The sequence below is a fragment of the Schistocerca gregaria genome, chromosome 7, assembly GCF_023897955.1.
Source record: "Schistocerca gregaria isolate iqSchGreg1 chromosome 7, iqSchGreg1.2, whole genome shotgun sequence".
In the NCBI taxonomy this organism is placed as follows: Eukaryota; Metazoa; Arthropoda; class Insecta; order Orthoptera; family Acrididae; genus Schistocerca; species Schistocerca gregaria.
In genome coordinates, this window is record NC_064926.1 from 422,520,853 (window position 1) to 422,540,704 (window position 19,852).

General features: G+C 44.2%; 1 protein-coding gene across 6 annotated transcripts in view; it reads right to left on the reverse strand.

The window, feature by feature from the left end:
• Positions 1 to 19,852, reverse strand: part of LOC126282160 (AF4/FMR2 family member lilli-like) — an 896,885-nt gene that overhangs the window by 172,181 nt on the left and 704,852 nt on the right. For all 6 annotated transcript variants that reach the window (XM_049981677.1, XM_049981681.1, XM_049981679.1 and 3 more), the window contains 3 exons: positions 14,606 to 14,797; positions 10,623 to 10,940; positions 2,221 to 2,265 (listed from right to left, as the gene is read on the reverse strand). In XM_049981677.1, coding sequence (XP_049837634.1) covers positions 2,221 to 2,265; positions 10,623 to 10,940; positions 14,606 to 14,797 — 555 coding nt within the window. The remainder of the gene's footprint in view (positions 1 to 2,220; positions 2,266 to 10,622; positions 10,941 to 14,605; positions 14,798 to 19,852) is intronic.

Consider the following 19,852-nt stretch of genomic DNA (forward strand, 5'->3'; position numbering starts at 1 on the left):
ATAGCCACTTGGGAGTCACACTGAGTTTCACATATGCTGTTGCAATGTCCTCTACTGGAAACATTTTGATTGTCCCTCACAGCTATGCCCAAATCAGCAGAAAAAGTTTGTGATGACTACTGCCACTTTCTTTTAATGATAAAATAGTGCACAGCACCACTTAAATAAAATTTATGGCTAATTTTTAACTGATTCAATCTTTTTATCTCCATATGAGTTATTTCTTGTTTCCCCATCTGTGTGCACTGTTAGACAGCAATTATTTCCTGGGAATATACATAAACTTATTTTTATGTGCACCAGTGATACTGATGGTTATAGCAATAGTAGTAGTAGTAGTAGTAGTAGTAGTAGTAGTAGTAGTAGTAATCTAAGAACCAATATGATTAACAGGATTTTCAGCAGTACCTACAATATACAATGCCTAGTAACATCAGCATGACCACAACTTAAATTTTATGCCTATAGTACATATATTTTTATGCACGATTTGTGTGTGCTGAGTTAGTCTTTTCACAATAAACAAATTCTGAGGGGGGGGGGGGGGGGGGGGTGTTTGTGGGTAGCGAAGGAAGCAAGCTCTGTCCACTAACTCCCACCACCTAGGCTGCACTTACATCATCAAACAGTGCTGGCACCGACCTCCTGCTTACACATCAGTTCATGCTCGAAGCAGCATGACAGTCCCATCTACTGGTTGTTGTAGCAACTGTCAAATGCTATGTATTTCATATCTCTTACTTTCATGTTGAGTAACAGTGCTTGCTGGTACTAATCACAAATCATTTCTCCAAGCAAATAAGAAGTTACAAAGAGAGAGTTAAGCTTACACTATAGCAGTACTCTGTATTTTTATTGTGGCTTTAGTCATATCGTGAACCACAGGAAATTCCTTGTTGTTTACCACTTGTAAGTAACAGGCCACCTGGGTAAATGGCTGCAAGGTATGATAATAGATGGGACCTTACACAACTGCAAATGTGGTTTCAAATTTTTTTGTCAGGGAAACAGTATCTGGAATTCTTGCAATCAACGACAGTGATTTCACACACACACAAACAAAATTACCACTTTAATGTAATCAGACAATGGGGAAGGCAGTTTCGAAACACTGTCAAAATGAATAATTTGAACTGAAATTTACCTCTTTCTGCCTGGAGTTATGGTGGTTTCCCAAAATTATCTCTGAAAAAACTTCAGAATTTTTCTCACTGTCCTAGAGATTTTCTCTGTTTGTCTCACAGGCTGAGAGAGAGGGTGGAGCAACACACTTTTTTTAGCTCTCTTGCTCACAACATTAACTGACATTGTTGTTAATTTTGCTTGCTCTACTTCATGAAGTACAACCACTTGCCATACTCTGACAACTGGGAAGTGTATCTGTGATACCAGTGATGCTGCGGGAACCACTTAATCACTCATCAACAGATGTTGTTACGTCCAACTGGCATAACAATCGTTTCGTAATGGCTAAATTCATTAAGTTCTGAATCAGATCTCCAAGGCTAGCAGGGTACAGACACAAAATATGAGCAGTCTGCAGCCTACCAATTCAGAACAATGGGCATTTCTTGTTCTCCTTGCGAACAAACTATTTCTGCAGTGACGAAGTTGGTGAAATATTTGTGTAGAGTGTGAACTGAGTGAGTAATGTCATCATTTGAACTGGATAATAAGGAGGTCTATACAACATTGTTATCAGAAGTGCTACAACCAGTTTATCTTAAAAAAGGGGGGGGGGGCAACTCATGGTGTTTCTATCCAGACTAACAGCAGTATACCATTAATGTAAATGACTGACTTGCTGCACAGTAACTAAACTATACTGTTATAAAATGTAAACACATTTTCAAAAATGGAAAAAAATGGCTGTTCCACTTCAATCTGCAAACTGCAAACACAGATTCATTAGAACTGTGTGTTTAGATGATATAGTGAGGGGCATGATACTGCTGCAGAGTGGTGGTGTTCAAATGCACACTTTTTACTACTGTCAACGTTTTCTTAAGAAAAGTAGTTCTTCCTTCTCATAACCTCCCCTTCGCCCCAAAAAGAAATATAGTGGACACCTGCTAGGCTAATAAGAATGCAATGATGTTAATGCTTCAGAAACAGCAGACTTCAAACACAAAATGAAAAGTTAAACTAGAAACAAATTTGTGCCAAAATATTTAACACAGTGTAAAAGGAGAACAAGTTCTTACGACTGTCCAAACTCACCTTCAGCATCTTCTCCACTGAAGTCTGGTCCCGAGAAATTGACATCTGAAACAAGGAACACAACACTTTTGAGTTCCTCAACTATTATGTCACAAACGAAAAGTTATTTATGACGGAAAAAAAGGTTAGTCACACTACATTAGACAGTGCAAGAAAACATAACACATTTTTAATTAACCAATGCCCATACAGAGAACAGCTACGAAAAGCTTTTTACGATCAACCACTTCATCATGCACAAGACACTGTTGTCATGTACATTAATGACGACTGGTAGTTCTTAACACAAGAGGTGTGTTCAGAAAATACAATAAGTGCACTGGACTTTTATATTTTTGGAAAATATATATCTGAAAAAGATGCAGGCTATTGCTGATATACTTGTTGGCTACTTTTCCACATAATCACCATCCCATTCCATTCCATTCAAAGTGGTCAGCCGTGACACAAACTTCCTTTCACCCTTCTCAAAGAATACTCTCACCAGCTCCTTCCCCCACTTCTTTACCTCTTTCTGCACCTGCTCGTTAGTTGAAAATTGAATTTAGCTCACATCTACCTTCAGGAAGGTGTAAAAGATAATATGAAGGCACGAAGTCGGGGGGATACCGGGGGTGGTTCAGAGCATTCCAACAAGGGAGCCCAGGAGTGCCTTGGTGGTGAAGGCTGTGTGAGGACAGACATTGTAATCTAACAAGCACACTCCCCCCCGTCAGCCTCTCTCTCCTTTAGTTATGAATGCTGCTCCTCAGTTTTTTTGGGGACTTACAATACTGATGTGCATTGGTGGTCTCCCTCAAGGCAGAAATTCAACTAAAATGCCTTTTCGGTACAAAACATTGAGGTAATGATTTTTTTTGCCTGAAATGGTGGTTTTGAATTTTCCGACAGGTGAAAATCTGATATTTGATGAAGGTGCAACGACAAAACTGAATTGTTAAGGCCATGCAATTAAGTCAAATTACTCCTCTCACGTGGTATTTACAAAGATGTTGAACCAGGTGAATTAAAGTCCTGGGCAGAACACTAAACGGTTACTTATCTATTGTCCCTCTGAAATTTGTCACAACGCTTATCTTCAGAATTAAAGAGGAGAAAATGAAACACATGAAAACCCATGGACTTTAGAAGCTTCTAAGCAATGGCTGCCACTTATCTCACTTAAAAATGAGTGAACTGTAACTTTCAGGTAAACTGAAGTGTCCAAAACAGAAGCTTGCCTGATGTTTTTACTGTGCTTTTGACACCTCACTTCGAAAGAACATTTCCCATGGAAATGCAAGACAGTGCATTTTAATACCAGAACAGCACACTGTTTTAATGTGTCAGAAGTGTTGGAAAATGACACTCTTCATAGCAGAGGTACGGATTAACATTCAAGAGAGGAATATGAGTACTCTCATTTTTATGACAAGATAAAAATGCTGACTTTTAATGTGTGAAATTTGGAAATAAAGTTACTCATTAAAAAAAAAAAAAAAAAAAAAAAAAAAAAAAAAAAAAAAAAAAAAAAAAAAAAAACCACCTTCATGTAGTTTGTTACACACACACACACACACACACACACACACACACACACACACACACACACACACACAAAATTATTTCTTCAGTATGGATGCACTTCTGGCTCAAACTCTTACGGGAATCGGCGAAATGCTTTGAGTAATGAGAATAATGGACAAGGAGCACTACCCTTGTAGTGTGTGGATAAGGTCAGAATCTGGGTCTGACAGAAGGCATGCTAGAGTAGTCCACGCAGTTGCTGACCACTGTGTGTGCGCATGGTGCAGAGGTCAATGCATCTGCCTAGTAAGCAGAAGGCCTGAGTTTGAATCCTGGACTGGCAGAAGTTTTCAACTTTTGCCATTAATTCAGTAAATGCTCACCTGCAGCCAATGTCTGTTAACCTCTGTGTCTTTATTATTGGTTGAACTAGCAACTCTTAGCAAAACATCTTTTTGTTTCCCTGTAGCCAAAACAAGTTTAAGGATATTAAAATCTGCCTAAGAAATACTCAGAAAAACCTTCAAGCAAGTACATCCACATGGACAGGCTCACAATATTTTCGAAAACAATCAGTTTTTATGTCACACAACGATCACTTTTAGCATTACACATTCTATCCTTAAAGAGGTAAATGCACAAAAAGAATTATGAAGTCACAGCAGCATTAGAAGTATTAGTAGCGCACGTGATTGCGGTCAATTGTGTCACTCCTATCAGCAAGATATTTTAAGCTATTTCTTACATGAGAAATACGGCATCACTGTGTTTTTGGATGAGTGAAATTTATAATCTAAAGAGGCTACTACGCTACAATACTTCTATTGTTTCCCCGTATCACAATCTGGTAAAATGGATTGCTTTCACCAATGCCATCTAACTGAAGCTGTTACTCTTCCTCCAATATCCCTGGCAAGATGTACATTATATCAGTGGGTAGACCAAGCAGGTCATGATCAATTTAGAATCAGCTATGCTTACAAACAAAACTGTTACGATATTGAAAATTACGAGAACGATCCAGGAAGCAACCGACATTTTGGTCGTTCGCACTGGTGGGCACGGTCAAAGATGCAATCTTGGTGCCCTAACATTCCTACATTCAGTATGTGCCCAGTAGTGGAAGAGTGTGATCTGTGTGCCTGCTCCTTTGCTTTCTCTGACATGTCAAAATGTGAGTAGCAATACAAAAACTCACCTCTCGTGAGGCACATTATCTTATTAGGTTTCTGCTGGCAAAAACTGCAAGCCAACAGAAATTTATTGCAATTTTTGAAATGGGTACAGAAAAGGAATATCGAGTGTAAGCAAAGTGAGGCAATAGTGCAAAATTTTAAAAACAGGTGTGTCAATGTTCACGGTGAGGAAGGCAGTGGTAGGTCTAGCCTTTCGAGTAACTGGTGATGAAAATTAACGATAAAATTTGTGAAAAGCCCGCATAGGATGCCGAACGACCACCACCTCTCCCTAACATCAGACGTGGCTCACTACAAAATGCTTTGACACTTATGCCCAACTGCATGCCAGTATAAATCAGTGGCTACAATCGAAGGTGGCAGATTTCTACATGAAAACTTGGGCCATGGTACAATAAGTGCCTCAATTTGAATGCCGGTAATTTAGAAAAATAACTAAAGTGTGTACATTGAAAACATATATAATGAAACTTTGAGTTTCCATATTGTTAATTTTTATTTCAAAATGTCTGTTACTTTCTGGATAGCCCCCATATTTCTATAATTAGAGTGCGGTATTTCATTGATTGTCTTATGTTCACAAAAAATTGATGATACCAACTCAATTAGCAGAGTTCACTGTGGAGGGGGGGGAAAAAGTGAAGTGTGTGTACGGGGATGGGAGGGAGATAAATGAGTGTAATCCAGTGAGAGGGGATAACTGGAGAGATGTAACTGAAGAGAGGGGGCATGGGGGAAGGGCAATTGGGAAGGATAGGAGGAGAGCAGGGAGGAGCGATCGGGATGGGTGCGGAAATACGAAGAGAGGAGGGGGGAGCAGATATAGGGAGAGGAGCGATGGGAAGGAAAAGTGTGGGGAGGGAGGGGAGGTGTATGAGGACGGGGTTGGGAGAATCCTACAGATCTCCATTTGTATGTCTGAACTGTAGATACTTCTGTCTGAAATAACAACGAAGTTCCCTGAAGTGTTGGTGCACAAGCCGTACTGTCCTGCAGCAGCAACCTGAGGCACACGTATACGGCAGTTAGCTTCCGGGAAACAGAGGGCGCTTCCGAAGGACTGGCGGCCAGCGGGCGCTTGGAATTTTAATCGCGCCGAGCCGCCGTCTCGTCAATTATTGGAGTGCTAGCTCAGCCGGTGGCGCAGCCCCCTCCCTGCAATTAGTCGGCGGGATTCTCTACCTGCTGGAATGCCCTGGGCCCCCGGCAATCGTCCCTACGCACACGCGGGCGCTACGTCGACGCTCCGACACTGTTCTGGGTTCCTCCTCTTCTTCCGCCCACACTCGCAACGTGCAACGCCCCCAACCGTAACAGTAATCTTTTCGTTTAGATTCGCGAATAATTACATTGCCATGTTGCCATCTTTCTTCCTGCCCAGGATTGCTCTCTCTAATTGTGAGCACGTAAATCACCTCTGCTCAAGTTTTCTTCACTTATTGTATTCGAGACGAAGCACGAAGAGTAGGTGTCTTCACTTGCTTTCCGCGTTGATCGGGGTAAGGCATACTATGCAAATTGCTCTGACAAATTGCTACAACGCTATATCATTACCCACTGACGGAAAACGAATCGCAACACCAAAAAAATAAAGTAGAGTAATGAAATTTCGGGAATACGTTAGTCTAGGTGAAATATTTAAGCGATTAACACTGCAAGATCACGGATTAATGTGCGCACGATAAAAGTCATTGTAAATGTGAAATGCTGGAACATATAACAGGTGAACCGTCAGAATGTTGAATCTAAACATACAAACTTGTATGCATTGTGTTGTATAGGTGCAGGATGTCAATTTGTGGGATGGCGTCCCATGTCTGTCGTTCCTGGTCGATCAATGTAGGTGTGGTTAATGCTGTATGTGGACGACGCTGGAGTTGTCGTCCGATAATGCCCCCCTATCTGCTCCATTGGAGACAGATCTGGCGATCGAGTAGGCCAAAGCAACATGTCGACATTGCGTTGATCATTTTGCATTACAACAGCGGTATGTTGACGTGCGTTATCCTGTTGGAAACGCCCCCTGGAATGCTGTTCGCGAATGGCAGTACAACAGGTCCAATCACCTGACTGAACAGATTTGCAGACACGTTGCGTGGGATAACCACGACAGTGCTGCTGGTCTCATACAAGACTGCGCCCCAAACCAGATGTAGCACGCACTCAGGTTGATTGCAGGCGCTCAACTGGCCGGCTCCCAACGAACACATGGCCATCACTGGCACCCAGGCAGCAACAGGTGTCATTAGAAAACCCAACAGACCTCCACCCTGCCGTCCAATGAGCTCTCGCTTGACACCACTGAAGTCGCAAACGGCGATAGTTTGGGGTCAGTGGAATGCACGCTACAGGGCGTCTGGCTCGGACATGTCCTTTAAGTAACCGATATGTAACAGTTCTTTATGTCTCTCTGATGCCAACTGCTGCAAAGTCATGCGCCGAACACGATGGTGTTCCCTCTCGGTAGTGACGCGTCGCCATCTGTAGCCCGGTATTGTTGCGGCCGTACAGTCTCGTGACAACCGTTGCCAGCAATCATTTACAGTGGCTACATACTTGCCCAGTTTTCTGCAGTGTCGAAGAAGAAACATACATCTTCTCGTAGCCCTGTTGCACGACCTTGTTCAGACCCAGTGAAGTGCTGATAACGGCGCCTTTGTCGCCCTAAAAGGCATTCGCTAACGAACGTTACAGTGTGTACTTACAGCAAACCTCATTTGCATCCTCACAGTGGCACTACGAACGGCACTCTTATGCGACTGACGCGAAATTGGAATAGACGAAAGCTTTCAAGTGCAGAAACACGCCTACCGACTTTACGTCGCTCAACTCGTTGTTGATGCGATTTATTGTCCATCTGTGAATGTAATGTCTAAAGTACAGTCTATGGGGTATAAATTATCCTACATCGCATTCTGCGTCTGTTATATATATAAAATTAACCTCTAAATCGAAATGTTATACAATTTCTTGGCCGTACCGCTATTTTCTCGAGAGTGTAACGTCATTAGATAACAAAAATGAGAAAAAAGATCTGTCTACAGGACAGCTACCATAGCAATCAACAATCAGCGAATGGAGTTAGGTCTCATCTGTTCACCTCTCGGATACCTGAACCTTTAGCTACGGCAGTGAGTAGCAGACCACGCTAGCCGGTAACGTAACCGTTGTAGTTCGTTTTAATTGCCTGCATTGTTTCTCAGCGGAGAGCGTTTATTTTACGCGACAGAATATCTGAAACTAGTTGCAAAACTGATAAGGCTATTGCTATCCGACTATGAGAACCCAATCCTGCACGTTAACGAGGAGCGTGTGAACGCACGCAGAATGGAAATGGACTGTGCTGCCGTTGTTGCCGCAGCCATATTGCGCGCGCGGCCGAAGGCGAACCGACAACGTCGGTCCCAGCTATGCTTAACCCTGCACTGCATGAATTCATTTTTACTTACTAAATCGTAGGAAAAAAATATTTCAGTAATCTTGAATAGGCAAAATGAATTTTTACTCGTAAGAAGATGTAAATTTTCATTTATTATTACATTCTGCGTACAAAACCAAAAATGTACAAACACGCTACGTCGTTCAGTGTGACTGTAATATTTGACATTGCGCAAAATTCCTAACATCATGCAGTGCGACATACAACAGGTTAGACTGGCTCCATTTAAAAGTCTGTACAATCAATATTTTGTAGCTTCTGACATGTTATTCGGTACAGTGTAGAAAAATAGTAGTACGCTTGGTAAACTATCAGTCAGTCACCTTGAAATATTTAGAAACAACATTACACTACAAAAAATTCGAATTATTCAGCGTGATAAATTTTGAAGCAGTAAATGCCGTTCTTCAGACAGATCAAGTTCACACTTTTCACACTGGACAACAGAATATGCCTTGCAGTTGGCACGCTTATGGCGTTGATGCTTTTTCATCACTATTGGCTACCTCTCCGTACATCTATTGTTGGCTGAGCTGCGACTGGATACCTTTTCACTTGATTCTGAGGAATGGATGTTAGTCTACCTCGCTTTCCTTGTGTTCCTCCTATTTTGCCGAGGCTTCTACCAATGTCCATTCGAAATTCGGACAATTTCAAAGTTTTTACATCTGTTTTCTTTTTCTCTACACCACGTTTGTGGAGAATGTAGAAACTGATGGTTTAGCATCTATTAGACGATAAAGTAGTCTGAAGTACAACTTTTTGTTCCTCACTACAATTTTTCTCCGTGCAAGCAGACGCTCATGGCGCCAAGTGACCAGCGTCCTGTGTGATCGCCGTGTGTCTTTACGCCGTAAGTCACAAGTTTATAGCACTTTCATGTAGCAAAAATGCTACATCATGTAGTGCATGCACGTTTGAACGTGGTCCATACATCGGTCATTTTAGATATTTTATCCGTGCCACTATCTCCAACCCTCACTCCAAAGGGTGTTAGCCCTCACTTAATACCAACATTTTTCGAAGTAGAAGTGATTGCTACCAATTTCGTTCAAATTGCTCCACGCGTTCTACAGTCTCAAAATGGCTCTGAGCACTATGGGACTTAACAGCTGTGGTCATCAGTCCCCTAGAACTTAGAACTACTTAAACCTAACTGATCTAAGGACATAATACACATCCATGCACGAGGCAGGATTCGAACGTGCGACCGTAGCGGTGGCGCGGTTCCAGACTGAAGCGCCTAAACCGCTCGGCCACCACGGCCGGCTCTACAGTCTCGCTTAACACCCATAATAACGTCGATATCAAGCTACGTTTCTCCAGGCGTTCCTGGGCGATAGTGGATTACTGGTGTTGAAGTTTTTTTACTCTTTCATTTACAATACATATCGTTAACGTCTGCTACCATCAATTTCAGTTCCCACGTCATCCACGCGCATCTGGATACAACATTTGATGTCACTGCCAACCTCCACACAAACCCGTAATTTTTTTGGATTTACAAAATAACTTGACAGCAAAACGCATTTCATTCAACATTCACCCTCAGGGCGCAGAAGTCACTGTTTATTTAGTGATCCATTCGTTTCTACTGGCAGAACGCTACCCATTACGATATTGTAAAAGGTAGGGAAGGGAGTGAGTGGGGGAAGGGAGGGAGTGAGTGGGGGAAGGGAGGAGGGAGGGGGAGGGGGAGGGGGGAGGGGGGAGGGAGGGAGGGAGAGGGAGGGAGAGGGAGGGAGGGAGAGGGAGGGAGGGGGAGGGAGGGAGAGGGAGGGAGGGAGGGGGAGGGAGGGAGGGAGGGGGAGGGAGGGGGAGGGAGGGAGGGAGGGGGAGGGAGGGAGGGAGGGGGAGGGAGGGAGGGGGAGGGAGGGAGGGAGGGGGAGGGAGGGAGGGGGAGGGAGGGAGGGAGGGGGAGGGAGGGAGGGAGGGGGAGGGAGGGAGGGAGGGGGAGGGAGGGAGGGAGGGGGAGGGAGGGAGGGAGGGAGGGGGAGGGAGGGAGGGAGGGGGAGGGAGGGAGGGGGAGGGAGGGAGGGGGAGGGAGGGGGAGGGAGGGAGGGAGGGGGAGGGAGGGAGGGAGGGAGGGAGGGGGAGGGAGGGAGGGAGGGAGGGAGGGAGGGGGAGGGAGGGGGAGGGAGGGAGGGGGAGGGAGGGAGGGAGGGAGGGGGAGGGAGGGAGTCCATTACCACTTGTCCACAACGACAAGCTGATAGCATATGAAGATACCTGTCGTGGGTGCAGGGCGGCCAGGTACTGACCTGCGGGTCTTGCGAGTGCGGCGGCAGCCCGATGGCGGCGGGGTGCACGCGGGTGGCGTTGGCGTGCCTGGGCGGGCCTTTGCTGGGCGGCAGTGCGCCGTTGGCGCGCGGCTCGCCCGGCTTGAGCGGCCGGCCAGGGTAGCCTCCGCGGCCCGCGTACGGCGGCTTGCCGTCCGCGGGTTTCAGGAAGCTGCCCCGAACCTGCTGCTGCGGCGGGGGAGGCGGCGGCTGGGCCGGCGCCACCAGGGGCTGCAGCAGCGGCTGCGGCTGCGGTTGGGGCTGCGAGTGGTGCCGCGGTGGCTTCTTGAACTCGCTCCCCTGCAACACCGGCCACACCTCCTGCTACACATGCCTCATCTAGCCGTCAAGCATTCCACCATCGTCTTCATCACACCTGCAAACGTCAATTACATAACGTACACATACAACTCTTTGCGCGGACACTTTAGCGTGGCAGTTTTAGGAGGGGCATGTTCGAAACATCGCTGCGTGAACAGTGGTGCATATCGGGCCTCTGTGGAACACAATGTGCAACAAGGAAAATCACTGAATGCAGGCGTCCTTGGTGAATTTCACTGATGAATTATCCTCCGTTATTAGCTGTGTCGTGATGTCTTGTCGCAAAGGCAGTTTCAAACTGAGCTCTGAACACAGAATGTGCCGTAACGAATGTTCTGATGTGAACGCGGTGGATGCAGCGGGCGGAACAGACAGGAGGTACCAGGACCAGACGAATCCCTCAAGCCCAAAGAGAAGCTGCTTGGAGTAACAAGCAGATGCACTGCCGATTGGCACTAAAGAGGTCTCAAATCTAAGGCTCGCAACAACTGGCAGCCAAATTAGATTTGTTAGCACTGTGTAGAGCTCGTACCCAACAACCTACCTACGGAGGTCTTAACACTAAAAGTACTCTATGAGGTTTTGCACTACCTTCATACACTATCTGATCCAAAAGTATCCGCAAACCTGTCAGTATGATAGCGATGTTAGATGTTGGGGGTCTGGAGCGAAGTTGACGTTCCAACTCATCCGAAACTCTTCCATTTGGTTCAGCCCATTTCAATAACTATACTGTCAACAAACCCTTATCACACACACTGCTTTATGAGAGGGCGCATTTTCAAATTCATAGAAACAGTTACGTCTGCGAAATGTCTCTTTACTGTACGCCGCACACAATGTCAAAAAGCAGCTAGTAGGCTGCTGTTGGATCCAGGCCTGGACCAGTCACACACTTCGTCATCCGTTGCGAATCGATGTCCACGAATAGCTTGTTTTAGAGGTCCAAAGACATGAAAATCACACGGTGAATGGTCGGGACTGTACGGTGGATGTTCCAGCGTTTCCCACCGAAACTGCTGCAGTGTCGTCTTCACCGCATTGGCCATGTGTGGGCGGTAATTATCATGCAGGAGGATAACGCCACTGGACAACATGCCTCCGCCTTTCGACTCGATGGCTCGTCTAAGGTTCTGTAAAGTGGCTTGATAACACTGAGCATTGCTGGTTGTCCACCGTTCCAGGAACTCGACAAGCAGTGGGCCCTTGTGGTAAAAAAAGGACGTCATGGCTTTACCAGAACTGGTGTGCACGGCCTATGATGTCTTCGGAGGTGGTGAAGTCTCATGTTTCCACTGATTGCTCTGATGCTTGCTTTCTGGTTCAAAATGGTGACACCATGATTCGTCATCTGTGACAATACGCGATAGAAAACCGTATTCCTACTCATGACAACGTTGCACATGACTCATAGGCAGCGCCATTAGAGTATTGCGCTGTTCGGCGGTCAGTTGGTGGGGAACCCAATGCACACAGATATTTTGAAACTTCGAGTGTTAATACATTATAGTATGGGCGGTGCCAACGCTAATACCCAGTAACGGGTGGATCTCATCCACGGTGATTCTGCGGTTGGCCAAGACTAATGCATTCACTTCTGCAACCTTTCCCCGTGTTAGGACACGATGAGTCTGTCCAGGATGAGCATCGTCTTTCAGTGACTCGCGCCCCTCAAGGAACCGTTTGCCTTATTCCACAACACTTTAACGACTGACTACTCACAATACACAGCCTTCTATCTTCGATACATTTCACGGCGTCCAACACCCTCCGCCGCCAAAATTGAATCTCTAGGCAGTACAACTGTCATTGTTTCGGGCCAGAGCCATGCTACAAAGGTTTGAGGAGCGAATTCACGGTATCTCGGCGACCAAATCCGCAGTTACCACGTATGTAAATCAGCGGCCCGTTATACACAAGAGTTACATGACCTGTGTCTAGATATCTTACGCTACATAGCTCCACAAACCTACAAAAAAGCTGTCGAGTCCCTGATACGCTTAATCAGCTATGTATTTCGTTCCAAATACGTACGAACAAGTCATTAAGCAGATGGTCATAATGTTTTTGGTTCATCAGTGTATTGAAATACTGACAAAATAACACAGTTCATGAGTATTAAACTCCCTGCGAACCCCTTAAAACTGGCGGTGTAGGAAAAAATGCGCACACGACTGCTGGAAAGCGGATGATGACAGGCGGGGAGGTGACAGAATACCCATCCCTCTGGATCATGTACACTGAAGAGCCAAAGAAACTGGTACACCTGCCTAATATCGTACAGGGTCCCCGCGAGCACGCGGAAGTGCTGCAACACGACGTGGCATGGACTCCACTTATGTTTAAAGTAGTGCAGGAGGAAATTGAAACCATGAATCCTGCAGCGCTGTCCATAAGCCCGTAAGGGTGCGACGGGCGGAGATCTCTTCTGAACGGCACGTTGTAAGGCATCCCAGATAATCTCGGCAATGTTCACGTCTGGGAAGTTTGGTGACCAGCCGAAGTGTTTAAACTCAGTAGTGTGTTCCTGGAGCCACTCTGTAGCGATTCTGGACGTGTGGGGTGTCGCATTGTTCTTCGGAATTGCTCAAGTCCGTCAGAATGCACAATGGACATGAATGGATGCAGGTGATGATATAGGAAGCTTACTTTCGTGCACCTGTCGCAATCTATTACAGGGTTTCCACCAGCTTTAACAGCCGCATGCTGATACACAGGGTCCATGGATTAATGACGTTGTCTCCATACCCATACACGTCCATCCGCTCGATACCATTTGAAACGAGACTCGTCCGACCAGCCAACAAGTTCCCACTCATCAATAGTCCAATGCCGTATTGACAGGCTAAGGCGAGGAGTAAAGCTTTGCGTCCTGCAGTCATCAGGGGCCCACGAATGGATCTTCGGTTCTGAAAGCCCGTATCGATGATGATGATGATGTGTTGAATGGTTTGCACGCTGACGCTTGTTGATGGCCCAGTGTTGAAATCTGTGGCTATTTGTGGAAGGTTTGCACTTCTGTGAGGAACTATTCTCTTCAATCGTCGTTGGTCCCTTTCTTGCAGCATCTTTTTGCGGCTGCAGCGATGTCGGAGATTTGACGTTTTACCAGATTCCTGATTTTCACGGTACACTAGTGAAATAGTCGCACGAGAAAATCCCCCGCTTCATAGCGACCTTGGAGATGTTATGCCACATCGCTCGGGCGCCGACTATAACATCGCGTTCAATCTCATGTGAATCTTGATAGCTACCCTTGTAGCAGCAGTAACCGATCTAACAGTCGCGCCAGACACTTGTCTTATATAGGCGTTGCCGTATTCTGCCTGTTTACATATATATCTATTTGAATATGCATGCCTATGCCGGTTTCTTTGGCGCTTCAGTGTAAATTCTTCCGCAAATCTCTGGTGCCCTGAAGTCTCCGTATCGCTTATTTCCAGACACTTTCGAAATTCACTTTACTGACTATGCAGGTAACCATTTCAGCTACGGCCTACTGCAATGTCGACAGAGATCCCATGTGAGGGCCATCGACAGGTGAGTGACACAGCGCGTATCATGTTAAGGTTAGGTATTAGCGCAAATATCACAGCACGCGACTTTCAATATGTGCCATTTACAAGTGCGACACCACACAATACCTGGTGGGGCGGGGCGAGCCGCGAGGTGGCAGGGGCGACGACGGCGGAGGGCGGCGCGGGCGACGCCGGAGGCAGGCCGTCGATGCCGATGAGCCGTTTGGGCTCGTCCACCAGCAGCCGCTGCATCATCTCGTAGTTGCCCAGCTTGCGCTGGATCTGCGAGGCAGTCGTGTCCGCCGGCGAAGGCGTCACCTGCAAAATAAACAATTCCAGCTGCTGAGCGACATTTATTATATAGAGTGTCTCTACCGCACCGTAAACCAACTTCAGCAAAAGTCACAATTTTACATCACCAAGGCAATTTTCTCGCCTGTTACCGTGCACTGATGTTCCCAGTTCTTTACACTAAAAATTAAGTTGAAACTGCTTAAGTCAAACAAGGTACAAAAAAAGGAAATTCCGCTTGACTACAAAAAGATTAAATACCACGTAAAATGATGCGTCGGACACAGCAGTGAGGTTGCTCGCGGATGAGGTTTCTTATTCAGAAATTCCGACGCCACAGACTAGCGAAATACAGAAATACCAGCAGAAGACCGACTATTGGTGTGGTGTCTTGTAGCTACCAATCTCTCCTACAAACGAATGTCCACTTCCATACGCTACTTTCAAGAGAGCAACTATTTCACCCTGAGTGAACAGATCGTCCAGTAAAACGCTCTCCAAATTATGCGATGTTCTTACTAGTGTATACTGCACTAGTCACCGGTTAAGTCGCATGTGGAGTACATAAGAAGTCTGAATGTATCTTCGTGGAGGTAAAGTAGGGAATCCGAATTAGCAGCTCTGTTGTTGATTTACAGGCATAATATTTGAATAATACTCCACTCTGGCCTAGAATACTCGTAACTGAACACAGTTTGGGCTGTTGGTGACAGATTCGCTAAAGAAGCAAATTTGACGGCACAGTGCGCAAGGACTGGGTGAAGCAGCAGGGACTTAGTCGTTCTGTTTACACGGAGGATACGTTCATTTATACACGATCGCTGTCTTGTCTCACTGCTTCTGATACGAGGTGGGGAAGCTGTCAGCCGTCTAACATGGCGTTCCAGGCCTAGTTACCATCAGTGCGTCTACGTCTCAAGCAGTACGCCGCTTCATTCGTCCACATTAATTCACGGGTCACAACAGTTCTGATAAGAGTGAAATAAAAACAACTCAATGCCTTGTTCTCGTTAATTTTTCGTAGCACAGGATATGTAGCCTCTGGGTTGTACTGACTAATAAGATTAGAGATTTCTAATAATGGAATGTAGCTAGATAACGGAATGTACTCAAATTAAATCGGGTGATGCTGAAGGAATTAGAATAGGAAATGAGACACTTAAAGTAGTAAAAGAGTTTTGCTATTTGGGGAGCAAAATAACTGATGATGGTCGAAGTAGAGAGGATATAAAATGTATACTGGCAATGGCAAGGAAAGCGTTTCTGAAGAAGAGAAATTTGTTAACATCGAGTATTGATTTAAGTGTCAGGAAGTCGTTTCTCAAAGTATTTGTATGGAGTGTAGCCATGTATTGGAAGTGAAATATGGACGATAAATAGTTTGGACAAGAAGAGAATAGAAGCTTTCGAAATGTGGTGCTACAGAAGAATGCTGAAGATAAGGTGGATAGATCACGTAACTAATGAGGAGGTATCGAATAGAATTGGGGAGAAGAGAAGTTTGTGGCACAACTTGACTAGAAGAAGGGATCGATTGGTAGGACATGTTTTGAGGAATCAAGGGATCACCAATTTAGTACTGGAGGGCAGCGTGGAGGGTAAAAATCGTAGACGGAGACCAAGAGATGGATACACTAAGCAGATTCAGAAGGATGTAGGTTGCAGTAGGTACTGGGAGATGAAGAAGCTTGCACAGGACAGAGTAGCATGGAGAGCTGCATCAAACCAGTCTCAGGACTGAAGACAACAACAACAACAACAACAACAACATGAAGTACTCACCATAGTATTCTCTTAGAATGATTTAGGTTGATTATAAAAATTGAGATGAAAGGAGTCTATAAGTTGTGAAATATGTATGTATCTTTCTTGTCCCAATTTTATGCCAATTCACAGTATAAACGGCCTATATACGTTGTATTTGGATCATTAGAGAACTGTTTTGCAGCTTTAATGTTTATTTCCGGTCTCAACAATGGGCCTAGTTCGGCTAGTGCCAGCGTGCAGCAAATGCTATGATGGAGTATGCATGAGGGGGGAGTCGCCGCGCAGATGCGTGTGTGTGTAGTTGTACACGTTTTGTAGCAGGCCGCTTTCGTCTTGAGCGTGTATTGCGTAAAATTTCATTTAAGGGTTGACAATATGGCTATTTTGTGGGCATCAGACACAATCGTTAAAGCAAACGTAGTCTTCGCTCCGTATGGCCAACAAGTAGATAGTAACAGGTGGCTCTTGCAAGGTTTTAATGTCACAAGTTCGGATCGGGGAAGGAAGGAAATCTATCAAGGAACCATTCTGGCATTCGCTTTAATCGATTTGCGAGAACCACGGAAAATCTGAATCTGGATAATCATACGTGAATGCCGATCTTTTCTTAGAGAATCTGAGTCAACAGCGCCATCGGATTTGGTACGCAGGATTCCCGAGAGTACACTCGAATTGCTTCTACATCAAGCACGAAAAAATCATGAATGTTTCGTACTCCGCAGCATGTAAATATTTGTTAGAGTACAACTTCTAAACAGAATGAGCTGTACTTAAAATGTTCAATAGCCAAACCGGTATTCCAGTCTAAAGCCTATCTTCAGTGGCAACTGATACAGAGGACAGCGATATGTACAACATGACAATTATAAACATATCAGGAGCAAGTCTACTTACATTATGTTTCTATATCAATGAGATGCACGTCAGTTATAAATAATTTATGATGTTCAAGTTTATTTGCAGTTGGAAACCAAACATCATGTGGATACATAGAACACAATTACAACCAAGCCTATGCTATTATGTTACCATTTGAAATGGTTCCTGCTTCTGTCATTTAATATAAATATGGAACGGACAAAAGTCAGTCTATATTACATGTCTTGTTACGTCTGATATTTTTTATTTATCTGTGACATGCAGTCTTGTAAGTAAAATATTTTTGGACACTTCGTTTGTAAGAGTGGAAAATAGAAAAATTATAAAATTTGAAAATATAAACAAATATTGATAAAAATTACGTTCACTGGTACGAGCTACAATGTGAGCAAGCTGGTCTTATCGCAAAATCTGTTCTCTGAGTCGTATGATGAGGTTGTCCATTCGGACTTAGATCCAAAGGTGATCTAACGTATCATATCAAACTAGACAATTTTTCATGTAGGAGACAGAGAGGCTCCAAACCGAACTTTTTCGGTCAAAACACTGTTGAAGCTGTGTATCTCTCACACCACAACTGTTTGTTTTAGTTTAGGCTTTACCCTGATTTATTTATATCGAATGGAACAGCAAGTTTACTGTTACTAGTCGTTGTTTGTTTGTATCCACAATCCTTTTTGGGCGTTTAAACCTCAATTTACACGTGTTAGTACGACATGCGTGTGTGACGTTAAGACTTTGGGGTGAACCTGAAATAACGTTCTGTTTCTCCTCTAGGCACTGCTACAGGTTACCCTTAATGCCCAACACCATACACGTATGTCATACATCACATGTGAATCCATCTGATGGAGGTATAAACCTTCGAAAGGCGTTGTGTATATAAACAAACAGTGAGTAGTTGTTTCATTCGAATAAGTAGGTTGTGAGGGTGCTTCGTAGTATGACTATATATCTCAATTTTTTCTAGAATGTTTAATAATCTACCTTTTCCTTCTTTCTGAAGAATGGTGGTGCTGTTAGTTATTTCTTTAGCGGAATGCTTGAACACACTTTAATGAGCTCTGAATTCAGAGGGATTGGCTTCATTACATAATGTTCTCTGAACCTCGTTTCGATATCTCTGTCCCAACATAAAATTAATCTATTCACTAATTTCACGGAAAATAACACTAAGCTCTCATTTTGTACACAACATAGATAAGGGCCAAGCATGAAACATGTCCCGTGTATATAAAATGATATGTAGTTAATGTGATCCTCCATGAATGCTCGGCATAAGATTCATATATAACATCTCAGAAATAAAGAGAGACATGTAATATCCCTTTCACCTATCTGTCAGCTCCATGTATACATTATATTAAATTTATGTCATGTGTGACCAGTAAGTCTGACTGCCGTAAGAATTAACAGCAGCGACATACCCGACAACCTATGCACTGCGAAGGATAAGTTTCATATTGGTAACATTTTAACACAGATGTGGTTGTAACTGGGTTCCCGGTGTCCATATGGTTGTCAGCCTTCATAACTGACAGGCAAGTCAGATTAGAGGTATATAATGTTAGTAGACTGTTTCTGCTATGTATGCAATTATGTTTGTATACGTTGATGTCACACAACTATCTTTTGTCCTCTGTATGCTGTACATCTGACAGTGGGTTCTACATCTGAATATCTATTTCCCTATTGAACATTTGAAGTGTAGTTCAATGGTGTTTAGAAGACATCCTTTAACAAGTTATGTTTTCTTGTCACATCGAAATATCAAGAAATGTCAATTATACCTATCAGGTGGTAAGAATCTAAACGACGACGATGTATTTTGAATACGACGTAGCTTGTAAACAGAGTTCATGTAACACTGTCACTTCCCAAGTCACACACATACAGAAAGTTAATACAATTTCTGATTAATGTACACTGCCACCATAAGCGAAAAAGCGTGTAGTGACCCAATGCATTATCTAATGTTTTATTTATAAATCACAAATCAATATATGAACTGTAACCTGATGGGCAATGGTTCCTATGTCTTGGAAAATTTGCCTCAGAAAACGGGCATTACAAATGATGTGAATTATATTGTGTGAAGAAGTCTATATACTAGTGAATCTAAACTTGAATTCTACATGGTAGGCTCGGCCTGTAACTGGCGTGTTCCATACCGAGTGAATACACAATTGCGTTCCCTATCTTGCTTGCGACAATTACAGTTTCAGCCATTTAGGTCGCCGGTATTTGTCTTCTGCTTTTATCATTAAACGAATTGTTATAGTCGCTACCACGCTAGCGACGACAAGTCATTTTCTACTGTGATCAAAATCGGTAATATGCGGAAACGCATGAGCATTGGCAGCCGTCACAGGAACGTCCTCTACCGAAATCCGCGCCCTCTGCAAATACTGTTCACTCTGTGGCGCCCAGGCGCGT